The 16,408-nt window shown below is 37.6% G+C and overlaps 1 protein-coding gene across 3 annotated transcripts in view; it reads left to right on the forward strand.

Annotated features, from left to right (window-relative positions):
• The first annotated feature begins 382 nt into the window (after positions 1 to 382).
• lztfl1 (leucine zipper transcription factor-like 1) overlaps positions 383 to 16,408 on the forward strand; it is a 115,744-nt gene continuing 99,718 nt past the window's right edge. Inside the window, exons 1-3 of one of the 3 annotated variants that reach the window (XR_009425589.1) lie at positions 383 to 732; positions 1,531 to 1,655; positions 3,137 to 3,331. Coding sequence is in view for 2 of the 3 variants with exons in the window: in XM_059524392.1 (XP_059380375.1) it covers positions 730 to 732; positions 1,531 to 1,655; positions 3,137 to 3,331 (323 nt within the window). In the remaining variant the exon portion in view is untranslated. The remainder of the gene's footprint in view (positions 733 to 1,530; positions 1,656 to 3,136; positions 3,332 to 16,408) is intronic. The other 2 variants (XM_059524392.1, XM_059524391.1) reach the window with 2 other exon arrangements.

A 16,408-nucleotide genomic window follows, 5' to 3' on the forward strand; every position in this document is an offset into this window, starting at 1 on the left:
TATAAAGTCTCAGCTTTTACTGCTAACTACGTTAGCGATATCGCTATTAATAGTCTGACACTAGTGGTTAATTAAGTTGTCAACATAAAGTTAAAAATGACCGAAAAACATCGAGAAATAACGGTTGAGTCTTACCTATGAAAGATAACACCCCGAGATCTATTTTATTATCGTGTGACGGTTTGTAGATGCCCAAGCTGCAGATGAGTCAGGCATGTTTTCTTGTCCTGATGTGAGAGTTATGAGAGTTGCCCGCTCCAATATGGCGGCGACGTTGACGTGCGGTCGAGCGGCCAATGAGGCATCTAGTTATTATATGTTTATGGTCTAGTTATTTATATGTCTATGCCCTTGAGGTTTCACCGGAAAATAATTTCCCCTACTTCCGGTTTGCCCACGTCAGGGTGTGTGCGTCATTTGGGACGCAGATTATGAGAAGACGAAGAAGAAGAAAAAACACGTCCCCTGCCGTCCTATGAGCGAATCTTTCTCTAGTGTCGTTAGTCACGGAGTGACGCTGTCTTGTTTCTAAGCGCAACCCAGAAGCACAGCAGGGCTCTTCTCGCTAACGTTCATTTAAAATCTTCCAGTCCTTCACATCATTTCCAGTTTATTTTCATGACACCGCCTTTTGATATTCGAACCATATGTTAACGCTTTATATTTAATTCTCGTGACGTTTATTTTTCTTCTTGCCACGTTAAAACTCCTCTGCATCGCTCTGCTGTAATGGTAAGTAGCTTAGCCAGCTAACATTAGCTGGAGGAAAATTAGAGAATAAAACATGTATGTGACTTTATTTTACCAGTTTATTCAAATTACATGTTATTTCTGAGCAATAAACTGATATGATCTCTAAAATAAGCAATTTGGGGGGGGGGGGTTAAGGGAATACTAGCTAACCTTATAAGATGTCTGATTGTAAGGTTATTAGACCATCAGTACCATTACTTATCTATTTATTCAGTTTTTTTTTACTTGATATTCTATTATTATTATCATCATCATCATTGTTTTTTTGTATATTACAATTTTTGGATAATCTGTTTATTGTATTTGTATTTGTCGATTCAATAAAATCATCATCATTATTTTTTTGCAGATCAAACGGTAATCACTTCCCTTTTTTCATTTTAATTAAACACTAAATTAGTAAGATACACCATATAGAAACTTATAATAATATATAAAAAACTATATTCTATTTTCTGTACTTAGTTACTGCATGAATTGGAAAATTTACATAATTCATATCACATCATCTTGCCCTTTGAGTGTTTGATATAAGGTTATTTAACTGTATACATGTAACTTTAACATTTTTAAACCAGACATGAAAGTCAGCTTCAAAGTTGTAGTGTGAACTTAACAATGGAATTCTTACAGTTCTCAGTACAGTAGATTGGTATTAAAGTGTCATGTAGCCAGAAGGAGGTGCTGTTTATCTGTAGTATATTTTTTTTTGCTACAAAATTTGTTTTTAAAACCTAGATTGTCATTAAAAGTAATATTCTTTGCCTTTATCTACAGGCTGATTTTGGGTTCAATGAGCATCATCAGAATGAGGTGATAAACTACATGCGCTTTGCCCGCTCTAATCGGGCTCTGAGACTAAAGACAATCGACTCCTGCTTCCAAGACCTGAAAGACAGTAGGTGAGGGACTGCAGCCTATGCCACTTATGTATTACCTGGCTTAAAGTTCTCAGACACCGTGTTGGATCTCCAGTAAGGCTGCACAAAAAAATTATCCTACATTTAAAAAAAACTTGTTGATTTTGCCAACAATTGGTATGATAGTAGCACAACTTTCACTCTCAACCAAACTAACATTACTAGCCAATCAGAATGTTTTGCTATTATAATTATTAGATGCACATAATAGTATCCAATTGCAGAGTCGCAGCCCTGATGAATGGAGAAGCGTGACACGTTAAAAAAGCTGCAAGGCCCAATGGTAAAAGATGTCCATCTAACGCATATTTATATAAAAAAACTAATAAAAGAGCAGCAGAGCTTTGTTAACAGCTCAGAGTAATCATGTCATCTGCATAAGAATGATATGATCGCCAGAACAAATTTACCGGGATTTTTGAAAAGGTCCTGTTCACAAATGATCTCTTAATGGTAACTTACCACCAGTAAATACTGTATGTGTGAAAGGGGCTAAACTCTTCCTCCGTATATGCTGTGAATTTGAATTGCTTAACGTTCATCTGGGAAAACAGTGTGCATTATCTGCCTAGATTTGTAACGTAAATCATTTATAAACCTTTGCCAACACAGGAGAATACGTTAGCTTGTTTCTAAATATGACGTTAATTGTACATCATGATTTGAAAATAAAAGTTTCTGAGTTTGCATGTGGCCAAATATTAAAATTTTATGGATTTAAACATTGTTTAATAACGCTGTAAAGTGAAATGTCACCAGGCCGTTGGCGCCCTCTGCAGGTAATTGTTATAATACATAATGTACTTAAGTTGGTTATGTACATATTATGTATAGGCATATTACATTATGTATTTTAACAATGTTGTTCAATAAAACCATGTAATCACTTGGTTTTGATATTTTATTTGAGTCAATTATTAATGCCTCATCGTTAGTTTATATACATATATAAATAGTCATACTAAAGCCTGGTTTTTACTTGGGTCTATTTGTGTTACTAAAAATATCAGATTACTCAGTTGTCAAAATAATCAGTAGATTACTTGATTGCCAAAATAATCATTAGTTACAGCACTAGATTAGTTAAAATATTTTAAAACACAACTCCATTGTTTTACTTTTGTAATTAAAAGACAAATATTTTGTTCTGGAAAATTTCTTGAAAATAGTATTAAAATATTGTCTTGTCCTAGTGAACCAAGTATCTGTATTTTGGTCTCCTCTGTCTGTTTTGACACACCACTAGTGTCGATATAGCACATCATTTTCCAAGTGTATGATGTAGCTTTCATTCTTAGGTCAACCATATATTCATGGGCCCCACCTCGCCCCTGGAAAAAAGTCCAGGCTCAGGATTTTTTTTTTTGCTTTAGCCCCTGGTATTAGCAGTAACTCTCTTTTAGCTACTGTTTTCAAATGTTCCTTTTCTTATTTTTCATTCCCTCTCTACATCCATATTAAAGGCTCATGGAGGAGACATATACAGTGGATGAGGTTTCTGACATGCTGGACGGGCTGCAGGTGCTGGTGCGTGGAGAAGTGGAGATGGAACTCATAAACACAGCTCACACTAATGTGCTGCTCCTGCGACAACTCTTTTCCCAGGCAGAGAAATTCTACCTAAGATTGCAAACAGACATTTCTGAGCTTGAAAACAGGTGAGAAGATGGAAGAGGTTAAATGATTAAGAGTTAAAGGTTTAAAGTATGTTTACATGAACAATGAAAAGTCAAATGCTTTGAAGTGCCCCTGTTATGCCATTTCCAATATTGCCTTTAATGCAGTGTGTAATGTAGCTGTATGTGAAGGTAAATTATCTGTAAAGTTGTAAAGCTTCGTAGCTTGGCAATGTTTCTTATATGGAAGAATGCAGTTTTTGTAACATGGGAAATATGATTTTCAAAAGACAACTTGCTGTCTAATATAACACCCAGATTTTTGACTGTAGAGAAAGTAGCAGCGCATCTGTCTAGTTGCAAATTGTAATCTACAAGATTCTGTGTACTGTTTTTTGGCCCAATAATTAATATATTTTGATGATGTTTCTGTTTCATTGCAAATTTAATGCAAGAAACAAAACATCTACTAATACAAATAAAAAGGAGCATAGCATGCAAAATAACTATAACATGCTAAATAACTAAATAATGCTTATTTAAAAAAAAAAAAAGTAAATTATATATAGTCTACACTCACCTAAAGGATTATTAGGAACACCATACTAATTCTAAAAGATGCTCTATTGGGTTGAGATCTGGTGACTGTTGGGGCCATTTTAGTACAGTGAACTCATTTTCATGTTCAAGAAACCAGTTTGAAATGATTCGAGCTTTGTGACATGGTGCATTTTCCTGCTGGAAGTGACATGGTGGTCATAAAGGGATGGACATGGTCAGAAACAATGCTCAGGTAGCCCGTGGCATTTAAACGATGCCCAATTGGCACTAAGGGGCCTAATGTGTGCCAAGAAAACATCCCCCACACCATTACACCACCACCACCAGCCTGCACAGTGGTAATAAGGCATGATGGATCCATGTTTTCATTCTGTTTACGCCAAATTCTGACTCTACCATCGGAATGTCTCAACAGAAATCGAGACTCATCAGACCAGGCAACATTTTTCCAGTCTTCAATTGTCCAAACTGCTGTTGTAGCCCATACGCCTCAAAGTTGTGCGTGTTGTGACTTCACAAATGCTTTGCTGCATACCTCGCCTGTAACAAGTGGTTATTTCAGTCAAAGTTTTTCTTCTATCAGCTTGAATCAGTCGGCCCATTCTCCTCTGACATCAACAAGGCATTTTCGCCCACAGGACTGCCGCATACTGGATGTTTTTCCTTTTTCACACTATTCTTTGTAAACCCTAGAATAGGGCTGGGTACCGAACTTCGAGGCCTTTATGGTATCGAATGAAAAACTTTGATACTATGAGTATCAAAAAATTATTTATCTTTTGGTGCCAAATTTCCATTCCAAAACACCGTTTTTTTTATTTTTTACAATTTATTTTGCCAAGCGGCTGTGTCTGTGTGAGCTTGTAGCATACGCGCATGTTAGGACCTAAATTCGCCTCGATTGGCTGTCCACCACCACGTGACGTTACGGGGAGGATTTCTGAAGATACTCGCAGTCACACATTACAAGTGTAGTTGTTTTTTCTCAAAACGTTTCCGTTTTACAATGCCAAAGAGGTATAAAGTGTGGCTACACTTTATAAAAGTGGATGCCGAGTCAGCAAAGTGCAACATATGCGATAAGAGTATTGCAACCAAAGCCGGTATTACAGTTTAACTGGTTATCGTGTTATTAACTTCCTGGTTAAGGTCTCCGCTGCAGATGTGCTGGAACGACGGCAGCAGATTCGGCGATTCTGAAAGCACAAACTGACGTGATATTAAGTGTCTTATGGTATTAAGTGTCAATATTAGCCTGTACACAATATCATTTGTTTATTTATTTATTTATAATATGTTCATGTTGTGGAAAAAAAAAGATTTCTCTTTTTTTGTTAATTTTGGCCAAGTTAGGATTGATACCAATCCTGAGTGCCTGTCACCCCTATCCAAAAAGCACAACCAGTTGTATTAATAATGTTATCCTGAGTGTGAAGTGTTACCAGAATTTGTTTTAATTAAGGTGAAAAATAAACGTTTTGTATTTAATGTATTTGTGTTGATGTTGAAATGGATTTTAAAACATATAGTATCGAAAAAAGTATTGTTAGGAACCGGTATCGAAACTGAGGTATCGAAATTGGCACCAAATCGAAAGATTTTGAACAATACCCAGCCCTACCCTAGAAATGGTTGTGCGTGAAAATCCAAGTAAATGAGCAGATTGTGAAATACTCAGACCGGCTCGTCTGGCACCAATAACCATGTCACGCTCAAAATTGCTGAAATCACCTTTCTTTCCCATTCTGACATTCAGTTTGGATTTCAGGAGATTGTCTTGAACAGAACCACACCCCTACATGCATTGAAGCAACTGCCATGTGATTGGTTGATTAGATAATTACATTAATGAGAAATTGAACAGGTGTTCCTAATAATCCTTTAGGTGAGTATATACAGTAAGTAGTCATTCAAAAGGCCCTTTTTACCGCCGCGGCGTGTGTATAGTGCATTTGCAGCTTTTGACCGCCGTGTGGCGCTTTAACCACAAGTTATCAAACAAGCGCATCAAAGCACATTTTCGCAAATAGACGTCAGTTTTGCCTCGCTGATATGTTACATTTGACTGTTTCAGTCACGGAAAATGAAAGAAAAACACTATAGTTTCAATATTTAATATATTTAATATTCATAGATGAAAGTTTGGCATTTATGAAGTTATGTGCATTTCTTAGAACGAATTGAAGCAGGATAAATGTCAAGCCTGTGCCTGAGTCTGTGCTTATATTTTCTAAGCTACATGGATTTAAACCATATTTTAGATTTGACACATTTAAAAGGTGTGCAGTATTATTAATATTATATTAATTATGCATTATATTATTCAAAAGAAATTGTGGTTTACTTTGCATCAAAGCATTAAAAGTGGTAGCCTATTTTAGGGGGGGTAGGCTACATGGATTAATATGCAAAATGTCAATATTTCAGATATTATGCCTATATTTTAATTTATATTTTAAATATTAATATATTTTTTCCTTTAATAAAACAACATGCATTTTTGTTATTCGTTACCTGTCCTTTATTTTGACATAACTTATTGGGAAAAAGACATTTGTCTGTAAACTGATTAAGAAATTGTTGCATGTTTAAACTTGAAGCACTGTATAATTTCGTTCCCATTATTTAGGCCTAATTTGCCTAAAACAAGAAACGAATAAAATTAAACCTGCACAATTAAATCTTTGAAACTCTAAAGAATGGATGGATTAATAAAACGTCCTCATGATTAAACTCAAGTTCTCTCATTATAATCAACAAAATTCACACGATGTAAAAAAGAGCTTTAGTATTTGACAACTTGATTTTAAAGGGAACCTTCTTTACTTGCTTTTAAAGTAGGGCAATAGCATATTGTTACAAATGAGGTATAGTGCTAAACGAAAGACAAAGTGCTAGAGGAGGATCGGGATGAAATGATGAGTTTACTGACGATAGAATATAACAAATAACAGCATTGACATTCACATTCACATACAAGTCACATTTAATCACGGACCAGGAGAAACTGACACAGAACGGGTATTTGAACACACAGAAGGTAATGAGGGAACTGGAGACAGGTGGGGAATAATCAGTTAACCAAAACAAGGAGGAAGGTGACAAAATAAGGGAACAGAAAGTTCATAAATGTAACAGTTTGCCCCCTCCCGGAAAGCTGCGTCCTCGCACTGCAAGAGGAATACCAGCTGAGGGAGGGTGGGGGTTCTGGAAGCGGGCGAGGAGCAGGCAAGGAACAGGTGAAGAGGGAGCATGGAGGTAGAGACCAGGGCGGAGTGGATGGAGGGAGGAGCCAGGGAGGAGCCCGGAGCAGGAGGAGCCAGATGGTCCTCCAGAGACCAGCCAGGATGGAGATCCATGGTGGAGTCGACGGCGGGAGGAGCCATGGTGGAGAATGGGCAGACGACACCACGGGGCCGACAGGCGGAGACTGCACCGGTGGGTGAGGAGCCCAAGATGGAGCAGCACAGCCGCAGAGCCAGGGTGACGTCAAGGATCCGGAGGGCCTAGGTGGAGCAGAAGGCTCTGGCGACCAAGGCGGAGGCTGGGTCCTGGAGTTCCGCTGTGGAGCCGGAGTGACTGAGGATGACGGTGGAACCAGAGGGAAGGAGGAGCCTGACAGAGCCGGAGGGATGGAGTGACGAGGTGAAACCAGAGGAATGGAGTCCCGAGGCGGCGGATGGTCGACGACTGACCAATCTGGAGCCGGAGGGACGAGGGAGCCCGGTGGAGCAGGTGGGATGCCAGGCCACGGTGGAGACGAGGGAGCTAAGAGCCAAGGCGGAGCCGCTGGGTCGAAGGACCGAGGAGGAGTCCAGGGCTCGGAGGCTGGAGGCGGAGACAGGGCCTTAACACGCCAAGGCGGAGCTGGAGACTGGCAGTCCAGTGGCGAACCATCGCGCCCAGATGGCGCGGACTGAGGGTGAGCTGCGGGACTGACTGGCACCAGCAGAGATGACGTCGAGGAACTGGCTGGTCTATAGGAGGAGGAGAGAGAGGAAGGATGGGAGGAAACAGGAGGATCAGGGCTGGACGGAACCAGCGGAAGTGGAGCAGAGGGACTGGCAGGTCTAGGAGGAGGTGGGAGAGGGAGGCTGGGAGGGAACACAGGAGACACAGGAAATTCAGAGCTGGGTGGAACCAGCGGAGAAACAGAAAACTCAGGGCTGGGCGGAACCAGCGGAGGAACAGAAAATTCAGGGCTAGGCGGAACCAGCGGAGGAACAGAAAACTCAGGGCTGGGCGGAACCAGCGGAGGAACAGAAAATTCAGGGCTGGGCGGAACCAGTGGAGAAACAGAAAATTCAGGGCTGGGCGGAACCAGCGGAGAAACAGAAAACTCAGGGCTGGCCGGAACCAGCGGAGAAACAAAAAATTCAGAGCTGGGCGGAACCAGCGGAAATGGAGCAGAGGAACTGACTGGAGGAGGTAGGAGTGGGAGACTGAGTGGGTATACAGGGGGATCAGGGCTGGACGGAACCAGCGGAAAAACGGGATTCAGAAATTACCTCCATAGACCAGTCCATGAGATCCATAAGTTGCTCCATATTTCCCGAGACCGAATACAGCTCACCCTCAGTCGCGGATGTGTGGGAAGGGCTTTCCTCCATGCCCTCGATCATGGAGGAAACCTCCTGATCTGGGTGGGACTCAGGGACTCACGGTGTTGCCGGCTCACACACCTGGTCAGTCTGCTCTCGAGGTCCTGCATTGGCTCGAGCTCTGCGGCTGCGGTGGGCTCTGGCTCCGTGCGGCGTGATGGTGGCTGGCTGGTCTCTGGGTCGGGAGTGGGGCTGGAGATATCCTCTTCGGCGGTGCTGATGGTAAATGAAGATCCATTTTTCTCCAGCACCCACTCCACAAAAGCGGCGAAATCCTCTCGGGGACCGTTCGCTGGTAGGCGTGCCTTACTCCGCTCGCTCAGGCTGATGTAGAAGAAGTTGGAGAGCGAGCTAAATAAACTATACTGTATGGTCCGTGATTCTGTTACAAATGAGGTATAGTGCTAAACGAAAGACAAAGTGCTAGAGGAGGATCGGGATGAAATGATGAGTTTACTGAAGATAGAATATAACAAATAACAGCATTGACATTCACATTCACATACAAGTCACATTTAATCACGGACCAGGAGGAACTGAACAGAACGGGTATTTGAACACACAGAAGGTAATGAAGGAACTGGAGACAGGTGGGGAATAATCAATTAACCAAAACAAGGAGGAAGGTGACAAAATAAGGGAACAGAAAGTTCATAAATGTAACACATATTGCCTAAAAAAAAAATCCCAGATTTTTTTTTATTTTAGAAAAAAAATCTGATTTATGATTTAAACCGATTTTTTTAATCAATATTCAAATAACAAAGAAATTTTACAAAACAAGTTTTAAATAGTTCTTTATCATTCATTTAGCAGTCAAATTTATAACTTTAACAAGATGATTAAAAAAACAGTTATGTTATTACCTTAATGCTGGAAAGACCTTTATTTTTATTTAATTTATTTATTTAATACTAGCCCATCATGCATCTAACCATCCACTCAGCTTTAAGAACTGTTCAGATTAAAACTGGCAGCTCAGCAGTGAGTCAGTGTCATGGACGTTTAATATATTTTCTAGTTTATATTTCCATCTCGTTGTGCTGCTGGTTTATTTTTTTTTATTTTTTTTCTTATAGAACTTATTTGTAAATAGAGCAGTCACTGTCTGTGTCTACACCGGACGCGAGAGTTGTCATCTGTGCCCCACAGCGAAAAGTGTGCCTAAACTTGATGACATCACACTATAGTGTCAAATCATCTGAACGCAGTATCAGTACATTTCATCACAAACAGAACAAGCATCAGTTCACTGATGGGGATCGTGTCCAGTGTATCCATCACTGGGTTCTGTTGTCTTTTGTTGGATCGCTCCACTTGTGTCCGGTGTAGACCTGGCGTGCATTTTTTATTGTTTTATTTTACAGCCCTGCTTGTTTTAATGTGTTTATTAAATATCTGTATTGACTGCATGGTCATATTATCAAATTATTTACTGCCATGCGACCTACAAAAGTAAAGCTTGGCGAGTCGAACAACGAGCATTGCTGCAGGTTGATTTTTGGCGGATGTGCTGTGCTTGTGTTCCCGTGGTCATCTTCATTTCGTCAGGTGAAACATCTCTCTCACTGGCAGCAGAGTCTGCGAGCAGCAACAACTTCCCTTCCGCGTGCACTGATACCAGAAACACGCTCCGCCTTCACTCCGTGTATTTCAGTATGTTTGAAATGTTATGTTCGTAACGTAGCATATAAAATAATAATAATAATAAAAAAATATCAGGAGAGTTTCAAAGTAGCTTAAGCTATTTTGTGTAAACTTTTTTCCCTATATCACATGCCAAACTAATAACATTGTAAGCATTAAATCTTTAATTGCTGCTTTGAAAATTTGTTTGTGATGAAAATAACTACATTTTTGTCAGTTATTTTATCTAAACAGATCGATTAACTTTTTCAAGATTTCAAAATCAGATAGCATGCTGATAATGTATGTAGTAGCACTGTAAGATTACATTTGTTTGAATGCATTATTGCGAAAGCGATTGAGTGTGAATCTGTTTAAATCATGCTTTAACCCGAAAATAATCAGTAAAAGAAACAGGCAAACTCTTAACATCCCGCTCGACTCTTGCAGTCATTGTAACCTTCTGATCAAGCTATAGCTAAATATGTTTAACATTTATTCTTGCTGAATATGCAGTTATATTATGGGCTGTTGGCATGAATTGTACTCGTGATGGAGCGCTCTTGGAGCAAGTGAAAACCACGACGCTCATATTCAAGTGTTTGTGCAAAAATTATTAATGTGCATTAATGACAGGGAGGCGCCGTCTCATCACTTAATTTTTTTTTATTAACATAATATCGTGGTGTCTCACATACATTAAAAATATATCTACAGAAAGCTTGAAATGTTTTTTAAACAAAAACGGATTGTGTAATCTGTGAATGTTGCATTTCTCTCGTCGGAGAGAGCCAGCACTGTGAATTTCATCCTGCAGCCGACAAGAAAACATTTGTTTATTAATAAATAATTAAAATGTCTAATTTTTCACAATTATTAGGCTACTTCTGCGTGTGCTTTGTTGCAAACTTAATGCATGTGCTTGAGCGCGGAATATATTAAGATTTAATTATGTAAATTTAATTTAAACCTCTGATTAGTTAAATATAACAAACGAACGACTATAACTATAAAAATCTTATGTGGGGGCAGACCATGTTTTAGTCTATAACCAAAACAACAGTCCTTTATAAACCAGTTCAGCAAGTGAAAGCCTCATAAAACACTGTCCATTTGAAAGAGCAATTCACACCTTTATCTCGACCCCCACAAGTCATGCATAACTACCCCCAAAAGCCCAACCCCCTCCAGCTGAACTGAATTCGGTCTGTTTTTTTGGCTGTGAAGAACTGTGTGTTTAAAGTCACAATTCTATAGGGGTTCAAAATTACTCAGGCCAATGGTATTTTTTAATGACATTATTTTATTATTTTTTATTTTATTTTTTTGAATAATTGTAGCCTACATAAATAGGTAAAGCAAAACAAATACCGTATTTTTCGGACTATAAGTCGTACCTGAGTATAAGTCGCATCAGTCCAAAAATACTTCATGATGAGGAAAAAAAACATATATAAGTCGCACTGGACTATAAGTCGCATTTATTTAGAACCTATATTTTTCCCCTTATTTTCTTAAAGAATAAACACGTATTTTCTACAAAAATAAACATGATAACATATTATTAATTAATAAAATAATTTAAGCAATTAAAACCTTTTTTCTTTTTAACTTGAATTTAAATACTATTAAACTAACTTTAAATTCTCAAGGAGTTTATAAGTAAAAAATGGTAAAATGTCACAGTGCATGTTAAATAGCCTAAATGAACTTGTGTTAACAATATAATTAGAACTAACAATATAATTCTTTATAATTCTTTCATTTTTTTAAATGAACAATTCCTGTATAAAATGGGACAGCAACCTTTATATCAAACATTTTTAAATCGTCCACAGCTGAGCATCGCGGGAGGTGGATCTGCGCCAGAGCGCTTGAAGTGAATGTGATGAAGATATCATTTTCAGATGCAATGAAAAAAAAAAAAACCCTGGATAGCCTAGATTAGGCCCAGGCTCTGTTCTGAAGTATAAAATAATTATAATTACTGTTAACCCAGATTAACAAATTTTAACGGATTAATCGCCTATTTTCATTTGCTGGACGCTAAAAAGTGTTTGTGAGAGGAAAAAATATAAGTCAGGTATAAGTTGCATTATATTACATTTAGAAATAATAACGGCTGGCCTAATAATGTTATAATGTACCAACAGTATATTTTTATTTCCCTTCACTTTACAACAAATCCTTTAAATGTAACAAATTTATCAGAACAAAACAAGAATTAAAAATATATAATTCTAATGGATAAATATAATTGCAGTATATAATAATATAGGCTTAGTAATAAAAAAAAACAAAAAATAATAATAATAGAATTCCAAATTCGTGATGTTGCCCATTTGAAGCTTAACTATTATACATCTAGTATAGATGGAAAAAAATCATAAATAACAATATGTCAACGTGCTAACGCTGAATTTCTGGTGAACAACTGCTGTTTCCAGTGAATATGTGCGCGAGGCACCAGCACGATCATACAGCTGAAACAAATAATACTTAATTTTTGGTCACACATAAGGAATAATTCAAAAATGCAAAGTGTTGATAGTTTTGAAAAAATCAAGAATAATAACAGAGTTAAATACTAATTATTGCTAAAAAAATGCTGGACCGTTCCCATTTCGCTCTGCATATGGAACCTGAAGATTTATTTTTCAACCAAGAATGAACCAAAATGAAAATGAAATGAAAATATATATATACACACATATATTTATATTTATTTACTGTTTAACAAAAATAGCATGCATATGATCCTTTGTGTAAAGGTCTTCTTTTAATTTTTTTTAGTAGACTGTAGCCTAAGACTATCCTACATTTTGAAATTAACAAATTGTACATTTTTTAATGTTTTTTTTTTTTACATGTTACAATGTTATATCATAATGTTATTGTTGTTTTACTTCCTTCTTTTATCTCATTTTACAATTACATTCATTTCACAATCCGTCTCTTTGCACCACCTGGCGGTAGTTTCACGAATGATTTTAACACGCGACTGAATTACAGTGTGCCATGGCGGAAATGCCCTATTATATGGGATTTAAATGCTGAAATGATTCAAAACTGAAAATACAGTTCTGAAAGGTTGAAACTAAGTGTTCGAAAACTCAAAATCTTACAAAAAAAGTTTTGCAAGATCGAAAAATAAGATTTGCAAGCTTGCAAAATGTAAAAAAATAAAAATATCTCCGCAAACATTGTTGTTTTTGAGATTTCCTTCTTCAGAACTGCAACATATTTTTTACGATGTTGCACAAAGAATTGTTCTGAGTTTCAAATTTGTCAGTGTTCTCCCAGTGTATTAGATTGTTTTCCAGGTTTGAAACCTTGTAAATGGTGATCTGAAAACTGGTGTGCGAATGTGTGAAAAAAAGTTTTGAAACTCTGAAAACAGAGTTTTGCAGGCTTGCAAAGTGGTAAAAAAACATAATTTTGTTTGTGAGTTTTCCTTCTTCAGAAGTGCAACACTCTTTCTAATGGTGTTGTGCAATAATTTTTTCAGAGTTTCGAATTTGTCACTGTTCTCCCAGTGTATAGTTTGTTTTCAAGATTTGAAACCTTGTAAATAGTGATCTGAAACCGATGTGCCAATAGGTGAAAAAAAGTTTTGAAACTCTGAAAACTGAGGTTCGAAAGGGCGAAACTTATTACATTACATTACATTTGCACTCCTATTGCAGACAATTTTTTCAGAGCTGAGTTTACAACACCCACTTTGCGGAGATACGCCCACACAGTTGCGAGCTTGCGACTCACATGATTTGTGGCAGCGTTGTCACACAGCTCTGCTCTGAAGCTCTGAAACTCAGACTGAGCGAAAATGAAGCTTCGCAACCTCGCAACTAAAAAAAAAAAGCCTGGAGGGAGGGCCTTCTGCTCTCGGCCAATGCTTTGCTGTCTGCTGACGTACAGTCCAATCACAAGTTGTATTTACTGGAAAGGTGGGACTGACCGACTGCTCCGCCAATGACAAAAGCACACAGGATACGCAAACAGAGGATGCACAGATTTCTGGCCACAAGGCGGTCCCGTCTAGGATGGCGTGCGGTCCGGTTCTAAAATAAGGTTACCGACTTGTCGCTGGAATTCACCATACAATTGCCAGTAGCCACTGAGTTTACCAATGATAGACCGGCGGTGCATCAGTATACACACTCACCTCACTTTCCTCAGCTGGCGACTCACTTTCCTCACGCAGTGGACCACTGACTCACTCTTCATGTAGAGACCGAGTATTACAATTAAAGTGTAAATTCTAATAGTGCATACAAAATAATATTTAGATATTATATTTAAATTTTCAGAAAGGTGTACAGTGTATTTTTTTACTTTCATTAAAATATTTCAGTAAAATTATAAATAATTGCCTATTACAAATTTATGAATGCATGGTTAACTTTTTTCTGCAATCACTATAGGCTAGTTGTATTGAGACATTTTAAAATCTATATTTTGTAAAAAATAATAAAAAAATAAACCTGAATTATAATCTAAACATCTGTATTTTCATATATTATATAAGTAGTATATATATAAAATATATATATATATATATATATAAAATATATATATATATATATATAAAATACATAAAAAACATAAATAAGTAGGTTAATAAATATATAATGTTTAAAACATGTGATAAACTATTTGTTCTCCACCACATTACTAAAATTGATACTGTGTGTGTGTGTGTGTGTGTGTGTGTGTGTGTGTGTGTGTGTGAAAGAGAGTGCTTTCTGCATTGAGGATATTCTGTAGTCTCAGATCTTCGTTTGGGTAAATCTTTACTGGATTGTCTGTGCGCAATCCTTATCCATCTTCAAGAATCATCTTAAAACAAATATCTTCCAAATTCATTTGACCCTCTAACTTTAACACTCACTATTCTTAAAAAAAAAAAAATAATAATATTAAGCTTTCTAATTTTTTGTATTCTATCGGTTTTCTTTTATTATACAATTAACAAAGGTAAAAAAGACCTCTAACACTAGCTTGCTCTATTCTTTTTCTATTATATCTGTTTTCTTTTTTCTTTATTATATTATTTAAAAGCCTTTGTTACGTGTAAGCTGAGACTTGTTATAGCACTTGTATATCAATGCTCTTTTGTTGTTTTTTATTGCTTTCATTGTCCTCATACGCTGTTTGTGACGGATTGAGAGACGATAGAACTGACATTTTGAATAACCGACTTTGCAAAAACCCAACAAAAACACGTACTACGAGTCCAAAAGCATTCACTGTGCAATGAAGCCTGTTAGAATTAATAAATACAGTTAGAATGTCATCCTAATTTAAGCCATGAAAAAAAAAATGTTTTACGCGTCCGCACCGTATCGAGTTAAAAACATCTCAACTTTTCATAGAGCCGCAAGCGCACCGCTGGTCATGTGACAAGAACCAATCAGTCACTTTCATTCTTTCCCATAACAACGTTGAAAGCTTAGCCAAGATGAAGGAATTTTGAAATAAATTTAGTAGCAGAGCTACTGCAAGTGATTTTTAGTGCTGCAAATTCATTTATCCTTTGCTGAAATTTCTGTGTCTTCATGGAGGGAGCAGGTCATGGTTGCTTAGCAACAGCAGATGCTTTAGGAGCGCAACTGCCCGAGCGCTTTGGAAAGAAGGAGAAAGCGACACCTTTTCCACACGTTTTTAGGCGCGACATGTGAACGACCCTTACGGTGTTTTGTTTCTTTTAATTCATCAGATTTTCAACGAATCAAGTGAGCCAGTGATTCAACAGTCCATTCAAATGGACTCTTGTTTCCTTTCTAATAGAATCAGCCGTTTTGAACGAAAAGTTTGATTTGAACGATTCAATAAATACTTAAACCATGGTTTTGCTGTCACCTACTGGCGGTTTTATTGTCATCATTATTTATCCATGACAGGCCTAAACCAGACAAGGTGCCAGCACTAGCCTACTACCAGCACAATAAATAACAGTTCATTTAATAAGGCAAATTTTTAAATAAATTTATTTTTTTAAATTTGTAATTTGTAATCATTATGTGAAATTAGCTACAGGACCAACCCCCCCGCCCCCCTAAAAATAAAACTGAGTTGAGGAAAGTGAGTCGTTCGCTGAGGAAAGTGAGTCGTTCGCTGCGTGAGGTGAGTGTGTATACTGATGCACCGCCGGCATATCAGTGGTAAACTCAGTGGCTACTGGCAATTGTATGGTGAATTCCAGCGACAAGTCGGTAACCTTTTTTAAATTTTAGGACAGTTTATTTTGCGTATCCTGTGCGCTTTTGTCATTGGCGGAGCAGTCGGTCAATCCCACCTTTCCAGTAAATACGACTTGTGATTGGACTGT

This window comes from Carassius carassius, chromosome 35, assembly GCF_963082965.1.
Source record: "Carassius carassius chromosome 35, fCarCar2.1, whole genome shotgun sequence".
Lineage (NCBI taxonomy): Eukaryota > Metazoa > Chordata > Actinopteri > Cypriniformes > Cyprinidae > Carassius > Carassius carassius.